We start from the raw sequence: 22,762 nt of genomic DNA on the forward strand, positions 1-22,762 counted from the left end.
GGGACAAATCTTGTGTTATCTGAAGGGCGCTCCAGGAAGAGATTTGTTATATGGTAGTCATGGGCATTTGAATGTTGAATGTTTTTCAGATGCTGACAGGGCTGGATCTAAGGTTGATAGGAGGTCAACTGCTGGATATTGCATTTTTGTTGGAAGAAATTTGGTGTCTTTGAGAAGCAAGAAGCAGAGTGTAGTTTCTCGATCTAGTGCTGAATCCGAATACAGAGTCATGGCACAATCAGTATGTGAGGTAATGTGGATACTTCAATTAATAGATGAGACAGGTTTTAAGACCTCTCTGCCTGCGAAATTGTGGTGTGATAATCAAGCTGCTCTTCATATCGCTTCTAATCCGGTGTTTCATGAGTGGACCAAACATATTGAGATTGATTGTCACTTTGTTCGTAAAAAGATTCAATAACAGATCATCTCGACAGGACACATCAAAACTGGAGAGCAGTTAGTAGATATTTTCACACAAGCTCTGAATGGAGCTAGGATTGACTGCATTTGTAACAAGTTGGGCATGATTAACATCTATGCTCGAACTTGAGGGGGAGTGTTATGGAAAGTCAATCACTATATTATTTCTTTGTATATTCTGTATTCTGTATTCTTATTTAGGATTTCTTATTTAAGATTTCTTCCTAATTAGTAGAACACAGTTATAGGAATCAATTGTATATATATACCTATGTACAGATTAATTGAAATTAAGGAGAATCATCTCTTTCTATACAAAGAATTCCACGACACTTCTAATAACGCGTAATAAAAACAAGAAAAGGAACAATAAACATACTCGGCTGGAATAAAATAAAAGTGACAGAATTTTAGACAAAAAAAATATAGAATACATGCAGAATTTTAAATAATATACTGGTTTAAGAAAAAAAAAAGTGACAGCAAAAAAAGAATTTCAGAATTTGAGGGATAGAAGAGAAGAATGAAGAAAAATAATAGAAATGTTTAACCAAAAAAAAAGAAAAAAAGAAAGAGGACAAGGTGGCCACGATCTTTCTCAACTTTTTTTTTTTAAAATTTATTTCCTTTTCTTGCCTTTCCTCGCCTCGCCTAGGCCTCGACTGGGCGCTTAGGAAGCACCTGGTTGAAGTCGCCTCGCCTGGAGGCTTCTTAGGTGAGGTGCCTGGATTTTGCCTTGCCTGGGCGCCTGGTGACAACAGTCTCCTCCTCCTCCTTAAAGCCCTCACTTACATTAGAAGTATCAGCAAGAAAGTCCTGCTCCATCTCAGTAGTGCCCTTGTCATTCTTATGAGAAACTTCACTTGAGTCATCTTGGTCTTCATTTGGCTTATCAGAATTTCCAAGAAGGCAATCTTCATCATTTTTTTGTTCACTGACATCAAGCTTCTCAGATTTTCCCCATTTCCCCCACTGTTCTTGCAATCTCTTGAGACGTTCAAACACATCCAGCAGGATCTCTTCTTGCCAAGGTTGTAGTTCCATGGATGCTCCAACAATTCTGCAACAGAGGTTTGATAGAGAAATGGAAATGGAAACCCTAAAAGATAAATCTAAGAAAAAGATTAGTTGAAAAGAGAAACATAATTGAAGGAAGAATCAGAGAAAATAGAAGAAGTAGAATGATAATTGTTGTATTGATTTTTGATATTTGTTGGAATTTCGAATATTAGGGTTTTGGAATCCTAACAGAGCAGAAATGAAAGGAAAAAGAGATTGAAAGAAGTTAGAAAAAAAAGAAAGGAGTATTTGCGAGGAAAGAGAGAAAGGGAGAGTAGAAAGATTGTTATTTCAGATATTTTCTGGAATTTCAAGAGTTTCAAGAAAGAAAGAAGCAATTCAAGAAAGTAAGAAGAAGAGTAATAGAAAGATGGGCAGAAGAAATCTGGCCATCCATTTCAAGCTCTGATGCCAACTGTTACATGGCAGACCTATAATGCACTTTGAAATAGAGAAATAGGGAGAGAAAGAAATAGAAATAAACTGGGTTGAGAAAAGAAACAGAAAGGGGGGAAGATTTAGGGAGAATATACAGAAGAAGAGTGGTAATTCTTGTATTTGATTCTTGAATGAGTGATTACAGGTACTGTTTCTGTTTTTATACTACTTTTAGCTAGTAACTAATTCCTCGTAACTGCTTCTATCAGTTATAACTACTCTTCTAAGACATGTAACTGCAATACTAGCTTTTCCCTCCATAACCCTCTCTCAAAACATCATGTTGCATAGAAAACCAAAGAATCTTGAATTAAATTGTCAGTAATTCTTTAGGTTTGTTTATTAGCCTAAATGGTTTTCAATAGATCATATTCCTTCATATTTTCAAGAATATTCATGAGTTTTTTTTTTTAACATAGCTTTTTGACGTATGGCTTAACTGTACTGAGCAAGTAAATTATACCGTATGCTAGCAATAAAACCTCTATATGTTCTTTATTTGTGTACGTATGCTAATTTTTGAAATATCGTAGAAGATAGTTTTAATCACCAGGTAAACAGTTAGGATGCCAACACTTTTGAGTTGAGAATTGAGATAAAATTTTTATGGGTATATGTTGTTGCAGATCCTTAGTAGTCGGCCCCGCAAAAATGTTGTGATGAGTGACATCAAGGTTAATGTTTGCATATTTGCATTTGATATGTTGTATCTTAATGGCGAACCACTTATTCAGAAACAATTAGAAGTTCGTAGACAGGTACATTCTTTCTTTCTTTTTTTACCCTTCTCATTAAATTCAAACATTCATCGTAGTATTTCTACTCTTTGGCAAGAAAAATTGTTGGCTTTGAAAGTGATTGTGATATGATGTGCCACATATCCAAGTGTGAAACGCCATTTGTATTGCTTTCATCTACAATCTTCTAACTACTATGAATATTTGTAATAAGAAACATATCCACTGTGTAGTAATGTAGTTAGGTAGGATTGCAATGTCTGTGTCATGGCTGCTGATGTTTGAGCTAATGGTGCCAATTCTGTTAAAGCAAGGGATGTCTGTAAATTTTGCTACATTTGTCTCATCAATGCAATGGTTGGAACTTCTCTCTCTCTCTCTCTCTCTATCTCAACAAAGAGTTTTACTTATCAACTAGTGATGATCTACTTACCAATATTTTATTGGTCATATTCTTACTGCAATTTTATTAGTCATTCTTGTTGCAATCAAGAATTAAATATTATAGAGCCTTTTGAAAGAAGACTTTAAGACTGCTCTGCTATGGTGGAAAGGGTGCTTAATGATTTGTCATACAGTTTGATGTTTTTATTCTATTAGGGATATTTTAGAGTTATTTATTTATTTATTTATTTTCCCTTTTAGTGCTATGTATTGGGCCATGTTGTTGTAATAAAAAGTCTACTTTTTGAAAGTTACGTGGCAGCCAGTTATCAAGTAGCTCCTGCACGTGAGACTTATTATGCGTGTGCTGTAACCATATGTATATGTTTTGCATCTATAAGTAATCTCATTTGTATTAATTTTGTTTGCACCATGCATATTGCATAATATATTGAAAACAGAAGCCTAAAACTCAAAAATTTCATGCCTTAAATTGAGGATTGCACCTCTCTACATAGGAGACAAAACACCTTGCTACACAATTATGCCTTTTAAAAGACATGCACAATTTGTTGAGAACAATGACTGGACTTGAAAAAAATATTATTATTAACAATGTTATTTAGGTCTTGCTGAATGCTACAGAAAATGCTTTGGTCTTTGGCCTTTGAACCTTTTAGGAAATTAAGAGCAGTAAAGTTCCTTGAGAGGAGACTGGAGAGAACAAAGGAGGATTCTGAGTTCACAAGTCTAGGAATATACCACAATTGGATTTTATATATGTACCATGTTGAATGATGGCCTCCTGATTAAATTTATTAACACAGGTATGACATCATGTGATAATGGAGGTCCTAATATCTGCAATGTGAAATCTTTGAATCATGGGCTATATGCTGACAAATGTATTTAGCATGGATGTAACTAATCTGCCTAAGTCAGAAAATACTCATTAAATGATGGGTCTGTACTTTGGTTGTGTGCAGCGGCTTTATGACTCATTTGAGGAAGACCCTGGATATTTTCAGTTTGCAACAGCTGTAACATCAAATGATCTTGAGGAAATTCAAACGTTCCTTGGTGCTGCTGTTGATGCTAGGTTGTGATCTCATGCTTTGGGCTCTTTTCAGCAGGCAACAAGCACGTTTTAGGATATGCTCACTATTAGCATGTTGATGATTTCCTGTTGCATTTACATCTCGTTTATGTAATTCTATATTGGTTAGGTATCAAGTTTGGTATGGCCATAAATATCGTCTACGTATCTGCTTCATAGCTTAAGTTTTTTGAAATCAAAAACTCATCTCTTTGTCCAAGCTTATGGGGTATTCTATCTTTGTTCAGTATATGTGCGCTTGTGTGTTTGTGTTTGAAGGTTTCTTGATGAAATGACTATACATTGCTGCATGTATCCATTTTTCATTGAAAGATGGTATTTCTTGCACAAAGTCGGCATAGAGTTGATGCTTGCTGTTTTTTTAGTCATTGATTCATCTTAGTGTGCAGTTGTGAGGGTTTAATCATCAAAACATTGAACAAAGATGCCACATATGAGCCTTCCAAGCGATCGCTGAACTGGCTAAAATTGAAGAAAGATTACATGGACAAGTAAGATTAAAGGAATATCAGCTTTATGCACATCTTGTTAAATTATAAAAGAATATGATTATTATTGTGGGCTATGCTCTGCAGCATTGGGGACTCGCTGGATCTTGTACCTATTGCTGCTTTCCATGGTCGTGGGAAACGTGCAGGTAAACTACTGTTTTAGTTGAATTAAGCAGGCATCTGTTTGTGTATCATATACATTTACTAACCCCATACTGCTGTAAGTTTCATGTTGCTTATGTTGATATGTTGGAGCACAGTTTTTGGGTATAGTGGAGACAAGCATTCTACTTTCATGTCTAAACCTATATTTGTTTACAACACTTTGTTGCTTGGCCTTAGGTGTCTATGGTGCTTTTCTTCTCGCTTGTTACGACAAAGATAATGAAGAGTACCAAAGCATATGTAAAATAGGTAATTTAAAAAAAAAAAAAAAGGTTTTATGAAATTTTAGTTATTTTAATATTGATGCCATTCTCTTCTATTTATAATGGACAGGAACTGGATTTTCTGAGCAAGTGCTTGAAGATCTCTCTAATGGGCTTCGTTCTAAAGTGATTCCTAAACCAAAGGTCTGTTATTCTTTTCATGGTAATGGTGGAGTTATTATTACTTTGCCAATTCTAACTTTCTATTTGGTTGGTTCCAGCCATACTATAGGCATGGTGATAAAATTAATCCAGATGTGTGGTTTGAGCCCAGTGAGGTAATAGTTATCGTCTTTAAAAACACCAGTCTATACTCTTGCCCATCTTGTGTTTTCTTCCCATTTTCTTGTCTAAACTTTGGTTCTTGGATTTGGATCCATATTTTGTATCTACACTGTAATTGGTTGATAGAATTCTGTTCTTTGGTTTCACATCCATAACTCATTCCTGAATATGCGCTGGAAATCACCCAAAACAATGTGAATGGGACTCTTGAATCCCCATATGGATGGAAACAAATGACTCGAGTATCTTCATAATGGTTATTCTCAGCTGGTTTCTGGTTCTGACTGCATGAGTATGGGTACATCTTTTCTTAGACCAAAAAAGATGTCTTTTCTGCTACTTGAAATTCTAAGCTCATGATCTTGTGCCATAAAAAAACTGTTGAATGTTGCTTACCAAGTAAATTATTTTCCTTTTATTTTTCTTTCAGCGATTGTCCTTTTGACATCAAAGAATTATCAGGCTCATGGATTTGGCTGGTTTCTGATGAAACTGAAAAGGCTTGAATAAACTTTATACAAACACATTCAGACAAGCGTCAAAATTTAGTTATGGGAAATATTAGCATTTGAGAAACAATAAGCATTGCATGCCTAGCATTTAGCTACTAAATGTCTTTGCTCAAACATCACCATAGTTGATACTCATTTTTCTCAATTATTAAAAATAAATTGTTCTGCAAGGTTGCTTTCTATTTGCTTAGATTCTATTTATCTAGCTTATTGAGAAAATGAAAGATAAAAAAATACATGTAAATAAATTATTTTTAAAGCTATAATATATTACTTTGCTTATGAAAACCGTGAAATTGAAAGAAGCTCGCATCGGGAACCATATCTGTTCTTAGTTCAATGAAACTTTTTGTTTCCCTGCACCATATATACTGGGCATTAATTTCACACTTCATGTTGTTATTTTTATGAAAAATGTAGGTATGGGAGGTGAAAGCTGCAGACTTGACTATTAGCCCTGTTTATAGTGCTGCACTTGGCAAAGCGGAAAGAGACAAGGTTGAATTCATCTTCTTATTAGTTGGCAATTTATTTGATACATAATAAAAGAAAGGGATCCATGTGGACAGGAGCTGGTTGCTTCAACCAGCTGATGTCGTTGCCTCACATTGAAACATTGTTTGACAAATAACCCGTCACCTGAACTTTCATTTCTACCCTTTTTGAGAGCCATTCAACATGTGGCAGTTTATTTTTGTGCTTTCACCAGCTATATGAAACAGAAAATAGAAGGGAGTAAAGATGTCTAGAGTTTCTGTGCTCCATAATATTGTGACTGCTTGCATTTAGACATGTTTCTTTTGGAATTTTGGCTTTCCACATTTGCATTTGTGGGTTCCAAATGTGAGTATCTTGAGATTAACATGTTTTTAAATATGCTCAATATGCTGGGGATCAGTTGGTGGTGGTGATCATGTCTTGCCCATGGTTGGAATTGCATTGCTTGTCTAAGTTGTTCAGGATGCTTTCCTTGGAACAGTATCATTTGGGCTTTTCATATAGTTTTTGTGAAATAAAAGGTGCATGTGCATGTCTGTTTTGGGTTGCACTCTAATATGCTTCTCTTAGCAGTTTCTTTTTTTGTTAGATCAAATTATTAGCTTTTTATTTGTTTTTTGGGTCCTTGCTTTAGGGTGTTTCGCTGCGATTCCCACGACTAGTAAGAGTCCGGACGGACAAGTCTCCAGAGGAAGCCACAACATCTAATCAGGTAATAAAGTGTCCTACTTACTGGATAATTTAACATGAGATCAGATCACCAAACATGAGGAACAAGGCAAAGTAAACTATCATAGGTTAGAAGTTTATTACGCTGTGTTCTCCACTTAATGTCTTTTTCCATATATATCCAGGTTGCTGAGATGTATGATGCTCAAAAGCCTAATCAACCAAACAATAATCAAGCGAAAAATCAAGATGACAGTGAAGATGATTGAGGCTAAGATTTTCTGATGTTCCAGTCATTTTTCAGAGAATTTTCTTTGTAAAGATCAGCAGCATTGTGGATACTTGTGAGTAGAGCCCTATGAACATGGATTGACTTTCGAGTCTAATACTGAAAACGGGACTGCGTAATCATGTCTTATCAGATTTGTGCTCATTTACTTGGTGCAGGATGCAACGAAATGAAATTTTCCATCTGATTCAAATTGTATCCAGTTGGTCGAAAATTTCCCATAATCTGAATTGTGGGATTTCAAAATCATTGGCTTTGTACACTACACAGGAGTGTCTGATTAGTCTTTTTTTCGTTTTCTTTGTTTCTTTTCTTTCTTCCTGAGAAAATAATTTATTAACATAATGCAATGCTTTTGTGCTTTCTAGACTTTGTAGTGTTATGGATTAAATTGTCAGCCTTAGATTGAACCTAGAAATTGGAAGGCCTAGTTTCGATCAGAAGGCCAATCGACCATTCACTTGCCATATTCGAATATCCAACATAATTGTCCACCAAGTGTTTTCAGTCTTTATTTGGGAGGGATGAAAATGGAAAGGAGTCGTCCCTCTCCCAAACATAACTGAAGTTCTTGAATGTGAATTTTAAAAACATGGGTCATGGCCATGAGCCTATCATGAAGGAATATGTATGTAGTGCTGAAAACTAAGAGCTTAGAGGGAGAAAGGTCAATAAGTTACTATTCTTTGTGAGAAATTGGTTTAGGCGATCGTGAAAGCTTTCCTGCTCGGTTGAACCTTTGCTTATTCTCTGTATTTCCATCTACTTCCAATCTGGGTTGAACATTTTATTAGGTTTTTAACTTAATTGAATGAGATGGATCTGGGCTACTTTGATTGTGAACCTTCTCTTGCGAAGAGACGTTTGAGGGAGGAGGTCTAGTCTATTCTTTTGAATAATCATCGAGTCCTTGGTCAAGTTTCTTATTTCTAAGCTTCTACCGTGTAGACCAGACAACCCTTGACCCCGGGCAGGTTTTTGCTTTCAGCTTTCGCAGCCTAACATTCCTAACCTCGTCTCAGGGTTCAAAGGATCATATCAATTGGCAATTGCAACTTGTACAAGTTTCGTTCGTCTTGTGCTTTTGTTTTTTTGTGTAAATTTTGAAGGATGATGCCTCTTGACATGATTTCTTAGGCCACTCTGTTTTTCTCTTGATGTCTATCTGCCTGGAAAGTTTTCTTGTGCTTCTCTTGGACATAATATGATTCTGAAGGATGAATGAGATTTGCACGGCTTAAACAAGATTTCATTCTTGAACTTTTTAAAATTTATTTCATTCTTGCCTAAGAATAGGATTTGATTATGAGCAATGAGTAGTTGAATTATCCTAATGGAAGATCAACCTGGTTGGTAGAAGGTTGTGAAATGGCATCATTTTATAGGAGAAAACAGGACATTACTACTGAGATCAACCACTACTTTTTCTTTTTCATTGTCTAGTAAATGTAACTGCTGAACATGGTTCCGCAGAAGACTAGTGTGTGTCCCCTCAGTCGGGTAATGATATATTTTGCATGTGAAGGGCAATACAACGTCCTTGCATTATTTGGTTTACTTAAAGGAGATGAAAGTTTATGCTAAAATAAACACGCCAGAATTTGAGTGGGGCATATGGAATTAAAAAGAAGCTTTGATGAAATTAGAGAGTTAAAAATAGAGAAGAGGGAAAATGACATTTAGAGAAAAACACAAGATTATACTTCCTCTCCAAAAAGGAGTAATATAATCATACATCACACCAGTAGTAGATCCTGATTCTAATTTGTGGGATCCACTCATCCCAACAAGCAGGTCTATGAGACTTTATGGTTGTTGGCCTCACCAATCTTCCAATCCCAACAACTTCACACCCATCATCTAGTTTTTCTGGATTGTGATTTCCTTCTATCTTTCATGCTCTCACGCTTAGGATTCGAAAACTAAGCATCTAAAGTTACATTTTACATGCCACAGCAATTTTGGAGAAACCAATCTCCCTTTCACATCATGAAGCAAAAACTAAAATGTGAAGAGTAAAAAAAAAAACCAAAAAAAGAAGAGGCAAAATTCTCCACCCCAAGACACTGGCACAAAAATAGCCAAGGACAAGCCTTCTACTCTCTCTCCTCTTTAGTCAACTGGGAATAGCTTCTCTAAAATAAACCTTCTGTACAAAATGCTAGATCAGTCACATACCCACCAATACCATTGCAAATTCCATTCCTCACTAATTTTCAGGGGTACTAAAATGATTTATGAATATATATTTAATAATTGTGTAAATTCTTCACTCAGTTGTTGTAGTGGTCAGTGGAGAAGTATCCTTTGATGCTTGGTCTCTGTTGGAGAGTCAGAGCCATCACAGAGTACCCTCTTCCTATTGCAACCATTAATGTTTATCAAGGAGTCTTGGTGGAGGAGCTGTGGTGGTGGAGGTGGTGAAGGTATTGCGACAGGTGGGATCTCAAAGCACTCGAGTGGTGGTGGTGGGTGTCTCCATTGAGGGAGTGGTCCAGCTAGAAGAAGAGTCTGCAAGAGAGGGCCAGCTTTCATCACTGCTTGTAAAAGCTTTCCCTTTTCAGGTAAGGGCTTTTGAGGCACCACCTCAATTGTTGCTTGAGGCAAAGACTGTGAAGCTACAGCTGATGGCAATTGAGGTGGTTGTGAAATTGGGTCAATAACTGGAGATGAAACAATGCTCTCTTCACAATCTGATGATGAGAAGCCATTGTTAGAGTCGATTGCTCTTCTGGGTTCATCTTCAATGCTGGAAATCCCAGAGAGAGGAGCATTCTGCTGCTGCAGCTGCTGTTGTTGAAGCAAGAGCTTCTCAAGGAGAAGTCTTTGGCATCTTTCCCTTGCCTCATCCCTCTCACTTGTGATTTTGTTAAGCAGATCTTTGAGATAACTCAACTGATCATCCCTCTTTCTCAGCTCTTCTTGAGCTGCTAGCCTTGTTTGCTCAAGCTCCAAACTTGTGAACAAAAGGGAATTCTTTAACTCTTCCATGGTCTGCATAATCACAACATAGAACAGCCATCAACAAAATTGCCCTCAAAATGCCAAAAGAAAAAACACTTCCTCATAAGATATACTTAAGCATACAAGAAAAACAACCAATCAATCTTTCTAATTGCAGTAGAGCAAAACAGAAACGAAATTGAAGAAATGTGTTAACCTTTCCTTGGCAGTAGTACGCCCAGCCAAGAAGAGAACTTCTTTGAGTGTCCATGCGCCTAAACACTAAACTAGACCTATGGACTGAAGTGTGAACCAAAGATGTTTTCAAGAGAAAAAGAGGGAGAGATGTGGGGGGTTTTTGAGTGGTTTAGGTAGCTCTTATAAGAAGAAGCACAAGCACCGCTTGTTCTACTGTTTTCTCATGCGTCGTATGTTCCCTTTTACTTTTCTCACTAGGTGTTGAACAAAAGCACAAAAAGCCAAAACCCTACCATTGCTAAATCCCAATTTTCTATATATCCTATTCCTACTTTGTCTCCATCCCTCTCTATGTGTATTGAAGTCAGTATTTTGTACCGAGTCTATGGCTTTATCCAGTATCCACACGCCAGTTGCAGAGCCATCTGGGAATCAGATTTCAGATATGAGAGGTAAAAGGAGGCAGGGAAAGACTAGTCTCCTCCAACATATATCATCACTCCAACCAAGTTTCTTCTTTTGGCCAAATAGCCATTGCCTGTACTTTACTGCCCACTTGCTTGTAATTGGGACAAAGTGTAGAATTGTTTACCTTAAAGTATGCTAAAGTCTTCAATATCAACTTGATTAAAATTGATATTTTTTATTTATCAATTAGGTTAAAAAATATATATATTTTCAAATTCGAAATTATTAGGTCTCGAATTGAAATTTCATTCCAATCCAATTATATATATCTATGCTTGCTTTTTATCGTTTATTGGAAGTTTCTCTACCTCTCCATATTTTTGCAAGTGAAGCGTTTTTCTTAATTTTTTCAATTTACATGTTTTATTGTTTTTTTTTTTAAGATTGGAATCTCATCCATAATAATTTCACTTTTTTAATGTTAAAAAACAGATTCAGTAAACATAACATTTTTAAGTCCCTTTATTACAATAGCATTGTCATTTTTTTTTTTAATAATTAAACTTTTGTAATAAAGCTAATCTCAAAATAAATAATCATAAAATGCTTTATCTTAATTATAAGAAAAGGGAATTTATATTTTGATCAACTGAATTAATTATGTTGTGAATATGAAAAATATCCTTTATAAGAAATAATTAAAAGTGGGGGAAAAATGCAATAAGCAAATAATTTTCTCCCACGTGGGCTGCGTCAACTGTTAAACATAAGCTTTGATTTTTCTAAATGCTTACTATCACCTACTTTTCCCTTCATGCATTCTTGATTAAATTTCATTTGAGGAAAAAAAAAATTTATTTATAACATATCAAATATGAACATATTAATAAATAAATTATCATTTTAAAATAAAAAAAAAACCTATAATTTAAGATAAATGAAAAAAGAAAATGTATATAAGCTTAAATCTTTAGGTGAGTGGTTTTATTGATAGAAATTAGGTGGGATTCTTTAGTTTAATTCTGTGGAATAATTCCTAATTGGCTCATCTCTATATATACCACAGAATAATCTTCACTCATTCCACAAAGAAAATGATTTTCTTTTTAAAAAATTAGACAATTTTTACCAAGTTGGTCTTCTAAATTCAATAAAAAAGATTAAAAAAATCACTAAAAAAAAATACTTTTATTATAATTTGAAGCCCAATTAACTTTATCCACAAAAGTATTTTAAACTTTGATTTTCGATATAAATATGATGAAATGTTTCTTGATATGTATAAATGTAAAAGGTACAATATTTTTTTTATTGAATATGTAATTAATATATTTATACATTTAATTTTAAATGTGTTCTATCATGATTTTATATAATATAATATTTATATATTGATTGTGAATATATACCCAAAAATGGGTAAATTTTTTCACAATTATAAATTTATAGGATTTAATAATAAATTTCGAAGTAAGAGAAATTTTGTCATATTTAGGGAACAATTGATGGGCATGTCTTTTTTGACAAAACCATTTAATGTCTCTCATTTTTTTGACTTGAGGAGTAGTTTGCATTTGCTCATTGCTCACCATTAGAATTAAGACATCCAATTCTCTATAGATATTGTTTTCTTATAGCTTGCTAATTAAAAATCTCTTTCAAGCTCTCATATTTTATATATACAACACATAGATTCATTGGTCAGAAGAGGGAGCTGGTAACCAAACTTTCCCACCAATATTTTTGCTAAAGAAAGTTGATGGACCCATTTTGAACAATAAAGTCCTCCTTGCAGGAAAGGAGAAGGCTTCTCTTTGACTAATTCAAGACTCTCAATAATATTCTTAAATAAATTTTTTATATAATAAATTTAATCTTAATATACAAAAATTAACTCTACCCAATAAAAAATAGATAAAAATTTAATAAAAGGGTGAATATTTAACAAAAGATTTCATTTGAAAAATAAAGGATATAGTGGTTATTATTGATTTTTTTTTTTTGGGTTTCTACAAAGGAAAAAGTAGTGGTAAAAATCCAAGAACTAATCATCCAAAAATTTTCGAAAGGAATAAAGTGGCCCCATCCGAGGTTTGTTAATCTTTGGCTTTTTATTATATATATACACTCTCTCCCCCTTCATCAAATTCAACCTGCATATGTGAGTTCTCCCAGGTGCCACCTCTTCTCACTTTTGCTTGGTTATCATTTTTTTTTTTAAATTTTTATAATTGAGTTTAATTAGATTTAAATTTGATATTTTATAGTCTTAACCACTCTAATATTATTCAATTAAAACTTATTAATTATTAATTATTTTTATAATTAATTATTAATTATTTTTAATCACTCATTAAGTGGGTATTATTAGTGATGCCTCAACAATTAATATTTTGGTAGGTCAAGTGGTGCTAAAATTGAATTTATCACGATGATTCATTATCAGGGATAGTAACAGATTGAGTTTTTATAAGTACTCAATCTGATCAAATCCATATAGATAAGTTTGGGATGAGTTCGGATTTAAAGAATAATACTCATGATAAATTTGGATTTTATTTATTGAATATCTGTTACTCGAATATGTTTATATAAATATTTAATTAAATATAAAATATATTTTTTATAATAATATTTATAATATTTATATATTTTATTTTATGTAAAATAGAATTTAAATATTTTATGAAAGTATTAAATTTTAAAATATAAATTATTAATAAAAATTATTTTCTATTTAAATTATTAATTATAAATATAAAATCAAATGAATTCAAGTATTTTTTAAGTAATAATAATTAAGTTTGAGTTTAAATGATTAAAAATAAATTTTATTCGAATTTAAAATAAATATAAATTTTTAAAATATTAATCAAATTTAAATTTAGACAGCATATCTAACCATTGCAATCCCTATTCATTATCCAAGGTTTCATATATAACTATTTACTGAAAAGAAATGCGTTACATTAATTCCTTATTTATTAATGTCAAGCATGTCGTGAGATGATATACTAATTCTAATCATGATCTCCATAATAATAAGACATTTATCATTATATTAATTAATTATCATAATCATTATATTAATAAATATATATAATATTTGATTAATTAGAAGACATTCTAAGCCTCACACTGCACGAAACCCATAATTTAGTTTGTCTTTGTAGAGTGTAGAAAATCTTTAAGAAAGTCACCCTCACTTACAAAAGAGGGGACAACATAATGTCATTACAATATCATCTTTACCAAACATATATCCATTATAAAATAATACTCCATGAATATAATAATTTTTTTTACTGCTATATATTTAATATTTGGATTTTTTTAGGACCCATCTGCTTATTTATTTAATTTTTAGGGTTGCACATTTTTTAATAGGTTCTTAATGTTAATTTTTTTTTTATGAAAAAGTATATTAAGTTTATGTTCGGTAATATTAACCATTTTAATAGTTATTGACTGTTTTAGCAGCTGTTAATTATTTTATTAATTGTTAGTGATTAATTATTTATATAATAATTTAAAGTAGAAAAGTTCGATAAAAATAATTATTAAATTAATTATTAAATATAAAAATAGTGGTATTATCTTATTGATTCTAATTAAAACATTTTATCAACATCTAAAAAATAAGAGAGATAATTTTTTATAAATTATTCTCTCAACCTCTACACACTACTATAAACAATAGATCACCGAATAGAGGTAGTATTTTGACCATGGTTAAAATACTAAATATTATCTTAAAAAATGTTGCTGAACATGGTCTAAATTTACGCGCCATTAATAAAAAAATATATCTAGATGTCAATAAATTACAATAATTTGTGAGATTTAGTGAAATCTATATGATTATATTTTATATATTATTTAAAAAATAATTAGAAAATTTATTTTATTATTTAATATTTTTATAATTGTTAAATTTAATTTTTAACATTTTTAATTAATATATTTTAAAAGAACTTCTCTCAACAATAATTTTAATAATAATATCAAACAAAAATTTATCTATGAGGCTATGATGTGGTTGGCAACAAGAACAACAAAATTCTATCGTAAGCAATCCTAGTAATTAATTTGGACCCAAAATAAGCCTACAAGATACCCACTAAATGCTGGCTAATTTATAAACCAAAAGGATAAGTTTCTATGATTCTCCATCAAGGTTTGAAATTTTGGTGCACTTTTGCAGTATTTGGTCGGCCAAATTTAGGGTTCTAACAATATTTAATTTTTTTAATTGATGATAATCATATGGGTAATTAAGATATCTTTATTAATTAAAAAGAAGTTGCACACATGATCCCTTCACATAATTAAAACCACTAAAGCTTTTATCAGTCGATCACCTGTATATAAATCTGTTTGGCATTGTTGTTATAATCGTTGTTGATAAAATCATTCTTTTAAATATATCAATTAGAGAGTATTAAAAAATAATTTAAAATTAAATTTAATAAATTTTAATTATAAAAATACTGAAATAACAAAATAACTTTTTAAACAGTATTCAAAATGGTACTTTTATTCAAAAAATAAATTTTAGCATTCCAAACGCAATGTTAAACAGGCACTATATCTATTATATAAAATACCTAACAATTCAACTTTATGCTAAAAAAATAAATCAAAGGATACATTTGATATCCTAGTTAAGGTGACAAAGGTTTTTACTCTTTGTTTAGAATCTAGGGCACAATAATAGTCTATTTGTAGGTCTTAAGGATTAAGAAAACAAAAATGGGATCAAATGTTTAGAGATAAATATTAATTTTCATCAAAGGTGAGGGTCTAAAGTTATAATAACTAACTCTCCAAAGAAAGAATGGTAGTTGGTTAAAAAGAAGTAACCAATTTCTTTTGGATGGTTAAGGGGATTGATTCTTTCAAAAGTCTTTAAAGATTGCTAATCACCCCATCAAATTTAGGTTGTTCCTTTGTATCCTACAATTATGGATTCAAAGATGATTGTATCTTCAAAATTTATAACTTTATTCTATAGATATTTACTTTAGAGTTTATAATTGCCATATTATAAGTTCAAAGAACTATTTTAAAATTATAATTCAAGTCCAAAATTCACTCAAATGCCATGTAGTTTCTTCTTGATAGAACTAATGTTTAGGGTTGCAAAGGGCATCTCTATTCCAGGCCAGAGAAGGCTTACATATTACTAGAGATTCATAGTAGAGTTTATGTATTACCTACCTTAGAGAAATTTTAACAAAAATCAATACAATTTGAATTTAAGATAGGGTGTATCAAGAATTGAATTATTTAACCATTGAGCTCATCTTTCGTAGGCCAAATGTCATGTAGTTAAATACAAATTAAGCAACCAATGAGTTTTAATTCAATACTTCATTTGTTCATTTTTATTTGTTGAATTTGAGTTTTTTTTTTCTTCAAAATTATTTGTCACATTTAAAAAAATTAAGAAGTAAATTATTTTTTTTAAAATTTTACTCTTTATCTCTACTAAATATAAGAGTAATTTTACCCTTTAGTTTTATACAATTTTTTAAAACTAAAAAATTAAAATAATTATATAAGATAAATAGCAATTTAGTCGATCATTAGTATATTTTTAAAAATGAGATTATTTAATTATCTCTTTAATTACTGTGTGTAAAACTCATATCTAACTAAAAATGAACGAAGGAAATAATTTTATAATCATCTATAAAATTATGAAATGTGAAATTTGAATCATAGTAAAAATCTAATGAATAAAAAATAAACACAAATTATGCAAATAATCTTAGCATATATAATGCATGTGATTGATATTACGTATCCTACCAAAAAAAACAATAGAAAAAGAAAGTTAATATTGATTAGCAAGTTAATGAAAGATTTAACATATTAACCATAAAACTAAAGTCAAATCAAACTTGATTGTCATATACATATATAAATAGACCTTAGAAACTTGGAATAAAAACAGAATTAGCATACAATTAAAAGATTACATGAAGGCTTAGAATTAGATTACACACAAGGGATAGAGAGATAGATATATAGACAGGGATACAAAAGGTGGGGTACCAACGGCTAATACCTGTCGGAAGGGACCTAGAAAATCATGGATGCCAACTTTGTTAAGGCGTGTGGGGTCACAAAGAAATTGAGAGAATCAAAGGTTGGAGGGCTCTTTAGTTTTTAGTCTTTAGGTGGGTCTATCAATTTCATCTCAAATCATATCATGTTCTTGCATATCTTTGGAATCCCAAGCGCCAATCACACCTCATTTTTGTTATACTAAAGTTAAAAAGCCTCTAAACAAGTTTTTTTTTTTAATCATATTAATTAATTTTACGTATTGTTTACATTTCTTTCCCTTGTCACTTAAAAATTAGTTAATATTAACTCAATATAAATTCAATTATACAATCTTAATAATAAAAAGTTGAAATAAGCAGTTTAATTCAGATTCTAATACCATATTAAATTAAAAATAAGAGTTAAATATATTACGTGATAATTTATTTTTAATATAAATTTATATAATTGTTGATTGTGATATTTGGACGGTCATTTCAAGAGGTGGGTCTTGATGATATATAGGCTTTTTATTTTTATAGTCTTTTAACAAAGGCTTTTCTTCTTCCATTGATTCAGAAGAAGAAATGCTTTTTGATGGTTGAGATTATGACTTGGTTATCTGTAGGTCAAATTTAAGTATTCGTTCTCTCCATTTTGATGAACGAACATTATTAAGTGTAAATTAAGATGCAATACTTAAATAAGTATAAGATCTTATTTATGAAGTTTGGTCAGAATATGTCTCGTTTTTTATAATTTTTTGAGGGATTTCATTTGTATTAGAATCTGTGAAAGTAGTCATGAGAAAATTAATAATATTTATAAGGTTTACTTTATTAATTAATTTAATATTATAATTTAATTATTTATACTATATTTTTTTCAATGTAGGTTTCCTACACATCAGAATTTCATTATAGAAATTTGATTAGGTTAATATAGGCTTTTTTTTTTTTCTTAATTTAAAGAAAGAAAGCACAAATAAAAGGTGTTAATAGTCCATGATCACTTAACGCGGTTATGGGTCTCAAAGTCTAATAAAACGACGGCCATTTTGTCGTATTTCGCTCTAAGCATGTGAGGGGGTTGCTTTAGTAGTTAATGTTAGTTGGCTTTTGCCACGTGGCCCAATGTCATTTCTTTTATCTCAATGAAAGTGATATTTGCTTGTTATCTTGGGATTTGGGAGACGCATTTAAAAGTTCGGGAGAGTGACAATATTGAAAATTTAAAATCAGTTACGATCCCAATTTCTTTTCCATATTTCGCTTTTTTAAAAAATATTTTTTATTATTTTTTATATTTAAGATATTTAAAAAATAATATAAATATTTTTTTATTTGAAAAAGTTAAATTATTTTTAAAGATCTTCCTTAGAATATTTTTTATTTTAAAAATATTAAATTATTTTTATTTTATAAATTTTAATAATTTTATTAAAATATAAAAATATACATGTCATATAAATATATATACTTAATTTAACACTATAACTAAATCATCGCTCAAGCTTAAATCGAATTAATGAGTCATATAAAATTCATCATAGATAAAAATATATAAGATATTAAAATATTTTAATAATTTGTTTTCAAAAATAATTATTTTTTTAAAATAAAGATTAGGTTTATGATTGGTTATTTTTGAAATTTATATTGCAATCTCAAATTTGTAGATGGACTTGGGCCTTATCCCACCTCTTATAATCCTCCCAACATTAATAAAATTTCCAATTTTAGATTAAAAAAATAATTAATTGATTTTTAGTCTCGAATTTAAATATTAATTGAAATTAAATTAATAAAGAAATAAAAAGCTTTTTTTTTTTTTTTATTAAAGGACCCACACGGTTTGTTTACTGTGAACAATTTTGATAGCTGAAGTGATGTAAAAAAAAGTTAGTTATATGAAGAATTTTGGTGAAATGGAGACCAATGAAGACTTGTAGTCTTGACTATTAAGCTTGAATTTCTCACTTTACTCTGCAATTTGGTCATTACCCACTAATGATAAGACATTGATGGTGTTGTAGAAATACAAACTTTGAAAATTTTGGATTGGATGAACATACATTATCTATACATTATTTTATTTCTTTTTTTTTTTTTTTTTTGGTACAAGGATTTCAACTATGGACTTTAAATTCATACTGATAATTATTTTTTGGTGTACTAATTGATCCAACTCTAATTGCTTAGTCAATTTTAACTATTCTGTTCTTGATTTTCCTTTCTTCTTTTGTTTCCTTCAAAATGAAGCAACAAAAAGAGGAAACAACAGGATTAATTTGATGGGCAGTTTGGCTCTGGAACTGAGCATTGGGTTTTCTATTAGGGACTTGCATGGGCTTCCTGATGTAATCTTTTGGCCCAATCAGATTTTGAACATTTGGGGTTAGTCATGAACTATGAACTGTTGTTCTGTTAAGGATTTTGAACTATGATCATTGAAACCCCTTTTACATTACAACAATTGTTAAACTTACAATGGCACAACAGCACTCTCACCAGTTAAATATGCAGAAGAACACAAACATTAGTTATAGCTTACAATGACAAATGTGGGAACTCAATGGTAGAACATGCTCATTCTTACCTGCGCATTTTGGTATTAAGGGGAACTTCTTTATAGGATTGCACCTTCTCAACTGCTCTGCGAACTGGTCTGCCGAGTGAAGATACTGCTCTGCGAACTGGTCTGCCGAGTGAAGATCTTTGTGCTACATGTGCTTCATTTCCTGGCTCAAATGTTTCTTCCTTTACAACAGATGAACCAGATTGAGTTATCAGACCATCTTCCTGCATTGGACTATCAAGTGGCCGAGTGATTGGAAATTTAGCATCTTCAATCTCGAACAAGTTCTGCATAGGCTCTCTTTCGTGGGATTTGAACCTAGCAGATTGCCTTCTCAAACATCGCCTGCACAGATGAAAATGCATATTTGAACAATTATTTCTTAGATTGATAATAATAGCTAACAGTTGTATGGGTGCAGACAGGAATCCTGGAGAAGTTTTCCAATCAGACATTGCAAAGTATCAACCCACTGGCAGGTAAATGGTGTGAACTCAAACCAAATCGAAGCTCACAAGTACAAGAAAGAAGCATTTTTTGTGCTGAAACCTAGATACTCACTTTTTGTTTTCAAGCTTCTCTTTTTCCAGGCCTTGTTTAGACGTAGTGGAAGGGCCCATAGCTGCAAGTAATTTGAAAATACCTTATGTCAGTAACCATTACCAAGAAGCAAAGAAGGATATTCAGATGAGCCATTTTAGATCAAAATGATTACATCGACTTCTTGCTGTATGCCTTCTGATGCGACTACCAGGCTTCCTGTTGTTATTAGCTTTGTTTAAGCATTGTCCTTCCATATTCTTCTCCACTTCCTTGAACCAACACAGTACAAAGAGTTCAAAAAAGTTCAAAACTATTAATGGCTCTAACAGACATGTGGAGACTCACCTGGAAGCCAGTGCTTTGATATTTAATATCTGCTTTTCCCTGCATAACAAGACTAATTGATTAAAATTACTTTTAGGTAGCATATTTCAGTGTTCTTTAATGTCCAACTCTAACATATATTTTCCTCTTCAATCAGCAAATGGAATTGTAATGCTCTCAGATGTTGCATTTTGCTGAAGGTACTGAATTTCCTGAAGCCTAAAGACAAGAATTCCATTCTAAACCATATAGTGATATGGTAATTCTAGGTCTATTTTTGCGTATGAACACTTCAGAATAGGTGATAAATTAAAATAGATCAAAGAATGGAAACTCAAACCAACCGCTTGCTCCAAATTCTTTGCTTTAAGTAAGGCATCCTTGCATACAACTTCATGTTGAAGTGCCTTCAGCTGAAACAATGATATCAATTTCTTGAGTTTGGACATAAAATAAAAGACTAGTACTGATCTAGCATGCAGTTGGGATTTGGAACATTACTTTTTCTCTTCCTAAATTAAGCTCCTGTAATACCAACAGAATACAGTCAGTATCACTGAGAAACAAATTACTCTAGAAATAAGATTAGCTTTGAATGTTACAATGAACAAGGAGAAACTGACTGCTAACATCTGGCTGTTTGATTGAGCAAGATTCCAGTTCTGCAGCTGCAGTTTCTGATAATGCATTCGCAGATTCCTCAGTCGGTTATCACTCAATGCTATGATTTTACTGTTCAATCTAAATTAAGAAAAATCCAAAAATCCATCCAAAATACTCAACTCAACTCAATTAAGCCTTTATGTCAAAGATTTGGGATCGGCTATATGAATTCGCTTTCTCCACTCTAAACGATTTTGGGTTAAATCCTCAGAAATGTGTAATACTTCTAGGTCATGCTGTCTTACCAAACCATCTCAATCTCCCTTCTCTCAACTTATTTCAATTGGCACCACTTCTACCTTTTCTTTAATACTCACTTTATCTAGCCTAGTATGACCATTCTTCCACCTTAACATTCTCATCTTATCTTAGATGCATACGACTCTTTCATTGCCCAACACTCACTATAATATAACATAGCCGGTAGTATTGGGAATTTTAGGACCACTTAAAAATCCATCCAAAATAAATAAATAAAAGAAGAAACAAAATTTTAATTCAATTTTTTCTTTAACAACCAAGTAAGGAACAAAGAGAAGGAAATGAGTAATCAAAGGATACTTTCTCTCCTCAATAAGCTGCATTAGAGCTGCTTTCTCCTGTTAAAAAAAACCCTTATAAGCCAAAGCAACCCACATCACAGGGACAAGAAATTCTTGTTACATAGATGAAGAATATACATTTGAAACAATGTCAATGAAAGTGAGATAATATAGTTAGAATTCTAGCAAGCTAAAATAATCCCATGCAATTTATTTTGAGAAAAAAAAAACCACGCACCTTAAGAAGCAGATTAATCAAGTCATCTGTGGAGTTAGGAATTGGAGGCTGCTTTTCCTCGAGGCTAACCAATTTGTGTTGGGACTGAGAGTTGGTAATGTCAGATAGCCTTTTCCTTACTATTCTTCCAAATGATGATCTCTTCACCATTCTTTCACCTTTCATGATTATATATCTATCTAAACCCTCCTAACGGATAATTTTGTTGAACTCCAAAACCAGTTCAATTCAAGAATCTATAATTCTGCAAAAGTGAAGGTTACCTAGAGACGAAAATCAAAATACTAGCAAGAACGGAATACGGGTTCATAAAAGGCTTTGCTTTCAGGGTTTGCAGAAAATTTAAAAGACACAAAAAGTTCATAAAACAAGACAATGGAGGGACAAAAGAAGGCTAAAGGATTCGACAACATATAATTCAAACTGAAGCAAAGAGGAATTGCTGAAATGACGAAATCTTTGATAAATTAGAATGTGAAATGAAGATTTGATTCAAAGAAACTGAGAGAAAGATTGGAGGGAAGTAAAGGGGAAAAAATGAAAATGAAAAAGAAAAAAGGGCTAAAGAGAGAAAGCAAAGGCAAAGAGGATAAGGAGTGAAGGTTGGAGCTCTTAGCGGCTTTCCGAAGCTAAATTTCCCAGATGCTTCCGAACCTCCTTTCTTCTTTTTTTTTTTTTTCCTTTTCTTTTTCTTCAAAAATTATGGCTCCACAAGGTCTCCTACCTAACTAATTAATATGATTTAGATGGTCTCCAGTTATTAGCTTTTCTTATAATTTCTAGTTTTCTACCCAAAAAAGAATTGCTTGAAATAAGCAACTGCAATAGTTTCAGATCATGAATGGTTGAGATGATGGACTCTATCCCCTCCCATGTAAGCCAAACCACCCAACTCTGAAAAATCAACAAGTTGGTATCTTTCATCCTGTCCATCTCTCAGGA

General features: G+C 31.9%; 3 protein-coding genes across 5 annotated transcripts in view; 1 reads left to right on the top strand and 2 right to left on the bottom strand.

Moving 5' to 3' along the window:
• Positions 1–7,699, top strand: part of LOC110659134 (DNA ligase 1) — a 32,679-nt gene extending 24,980 nt beyond the window's left edge. The window contains exons 8-18 of one of the 2 annotated variants that reach the window (XR_009149357.1): positions 2,547–2,678; positions 4,028–4,140; positions 4,548–4,649; positions 4,734–4,795; positions 4,992–5,063; positions 5,148–5,221; positions 5,299–5,355; positions 6,295–6,372; positions 7,007–7,084; positions 7,227–7,385; positions 7,489–7,699. Coding sequence is in view for 1 of the 2 variants with exons in the window: in XM_021816998.2 (XP_021672690.2) it covers positions 2,547–2,678; positions 4,028–4,140; positions 4,548–4,649; positions 4,734–4,795; positions 4,992–5,063; positions 5,148–5,221; positions 5,299–5,355; positions 6,295–6,372; positions 7,007–7,084; positions 7,227–7,310 (852 nt within the window). In the remaining variant the exon portion in view is untranslated. Of the gene's footprint in view, positions 1–2,546; positions 2,679–4,027; positions 4,141–4,547; positions 4,650–4,733; positions 4,796–4,991; positions 5,064–5,147; positions 5,222–5,298; positions 5,356–6,294; positions 6,373–7,006; positions 7,085–7,226 lie in introns of both variants that reach the window. The other variant, XM_021816998.2, reaches the window with a different exon arrangement.
• A 1,309-nt stretch (positions 7,700–9,008) lies between these two features.
• On the bottom strand, positions 9,009–10,938 carry LOC110659132 (uncharacterized). The gene is made up of 2 exons (XM_021816995.2): positions 10,491–10,938; positions 9,009–10,324 (listed from the first exon to the last, which is right to left on the bottom strand). Exons 1-2 carry the CDS (start codon positions 10,542–10,544, stop codon positions 9,620–9,622), a joined length of 759 nt encoding a protein of 252 aa, XP_021672687.2. The 5' UTR covers positions 10,545–10,938; the 3' UTR covers positions 9,009–9,619.
• An 8,441-nt stretch (positions 10,939–19,379) lies between these two features.
• Positions 19,380–22,469, bottom strand: LOC110659131 (shugoshin-1). Of its 2 annotated transcripts, none has more exons than XM_021816993.2 (9): positions 21,821–22,469; positions 21,602–21,639; positions 20,980–21,109; positions 20,879–20,902; positions 20,722–20,790; positions 20,399–20,437; positions 20,226–20,322; positions 20,072–20,132; positions 19,380–19,855 (listed from the first exon to the last, which is right to left on the bottom strand). In XM_021816993.2, exons 1-9 carry the CDS (start codon positions 21,983–21,985, stop codon positions 19,528–19,530), a joined length of 951 nt encoding a protein of 316 aa, XP_021672685.2. In that variant the 5' UTR covers positions 21,986–22,469; the 3' UTR covers positions 19,380–19,527. The 2 variants fall into 2 exon arrangements, with proteins under 2 accessions (XP_021672685.2, XP_021672686.2); XM_021816994.2 differs by having other exon boundaries at positions 21,001–21,109; positions 21,821–22,468.
• Between the last annotated feature and the right edge of the window lie 293 nt (positions 22,470–22,762).

Source organism: Hevea brasiliensis, chromosome 6 (genome assembly GCF_030052815.1).
Source record: "Hevea brasiliensis isolate MT/VB/25A 57/8 chromosome 6, ASM3005281v1, whole genome shotgun sequence".
NCBI lineage: Eukaryota > Viridiplantae > Streptophyta > Magnoliopsida > Malpighiales > Euphorbiaceae > Hevea > Hevea brasiliensis.

Excerpts from the sequence above, each read along its gene's own strand:
- LOC110659132 (XM_021816995.2), bottom strand. The coding sequence starts at position 10,544 with ATGGACACTCAAAGAAGTTCTCTTCTTGGCTGGGCGTACTACTGCCAA. Across the intron at positions 10,325-10,490 it reads CGTACTACTGCCAAGGAAAG|ACCATGGAAGAGTTAAAGAA; the intron begins GTTAACACATTT and ends GTGATTATGCAG.
- LOC110659131 (XM_021816993.2), bottom strand. The coding sequence starts at position 21,985 with ATGAAAGGTGAAAGAATGGTGAAGAGATCATCATTTGGAAGAATAGTA. Across the intron at positions 20,438-20,721 it reads CAAAGAATTTGGAGCAAGCG|GGAAAAGCAGATATTAAATA; the intron begins GTTGGTTTGAGT and ends CTTGTTATGCAG. Across the intron at positions 19,856-20,071 it reads GAGAAGCTTGAAAACAAAAA|GCGATGTTTGAGAAGGCAAT; the intron begins GTGAGTATCTAG and ends TCATCTGTGCAG.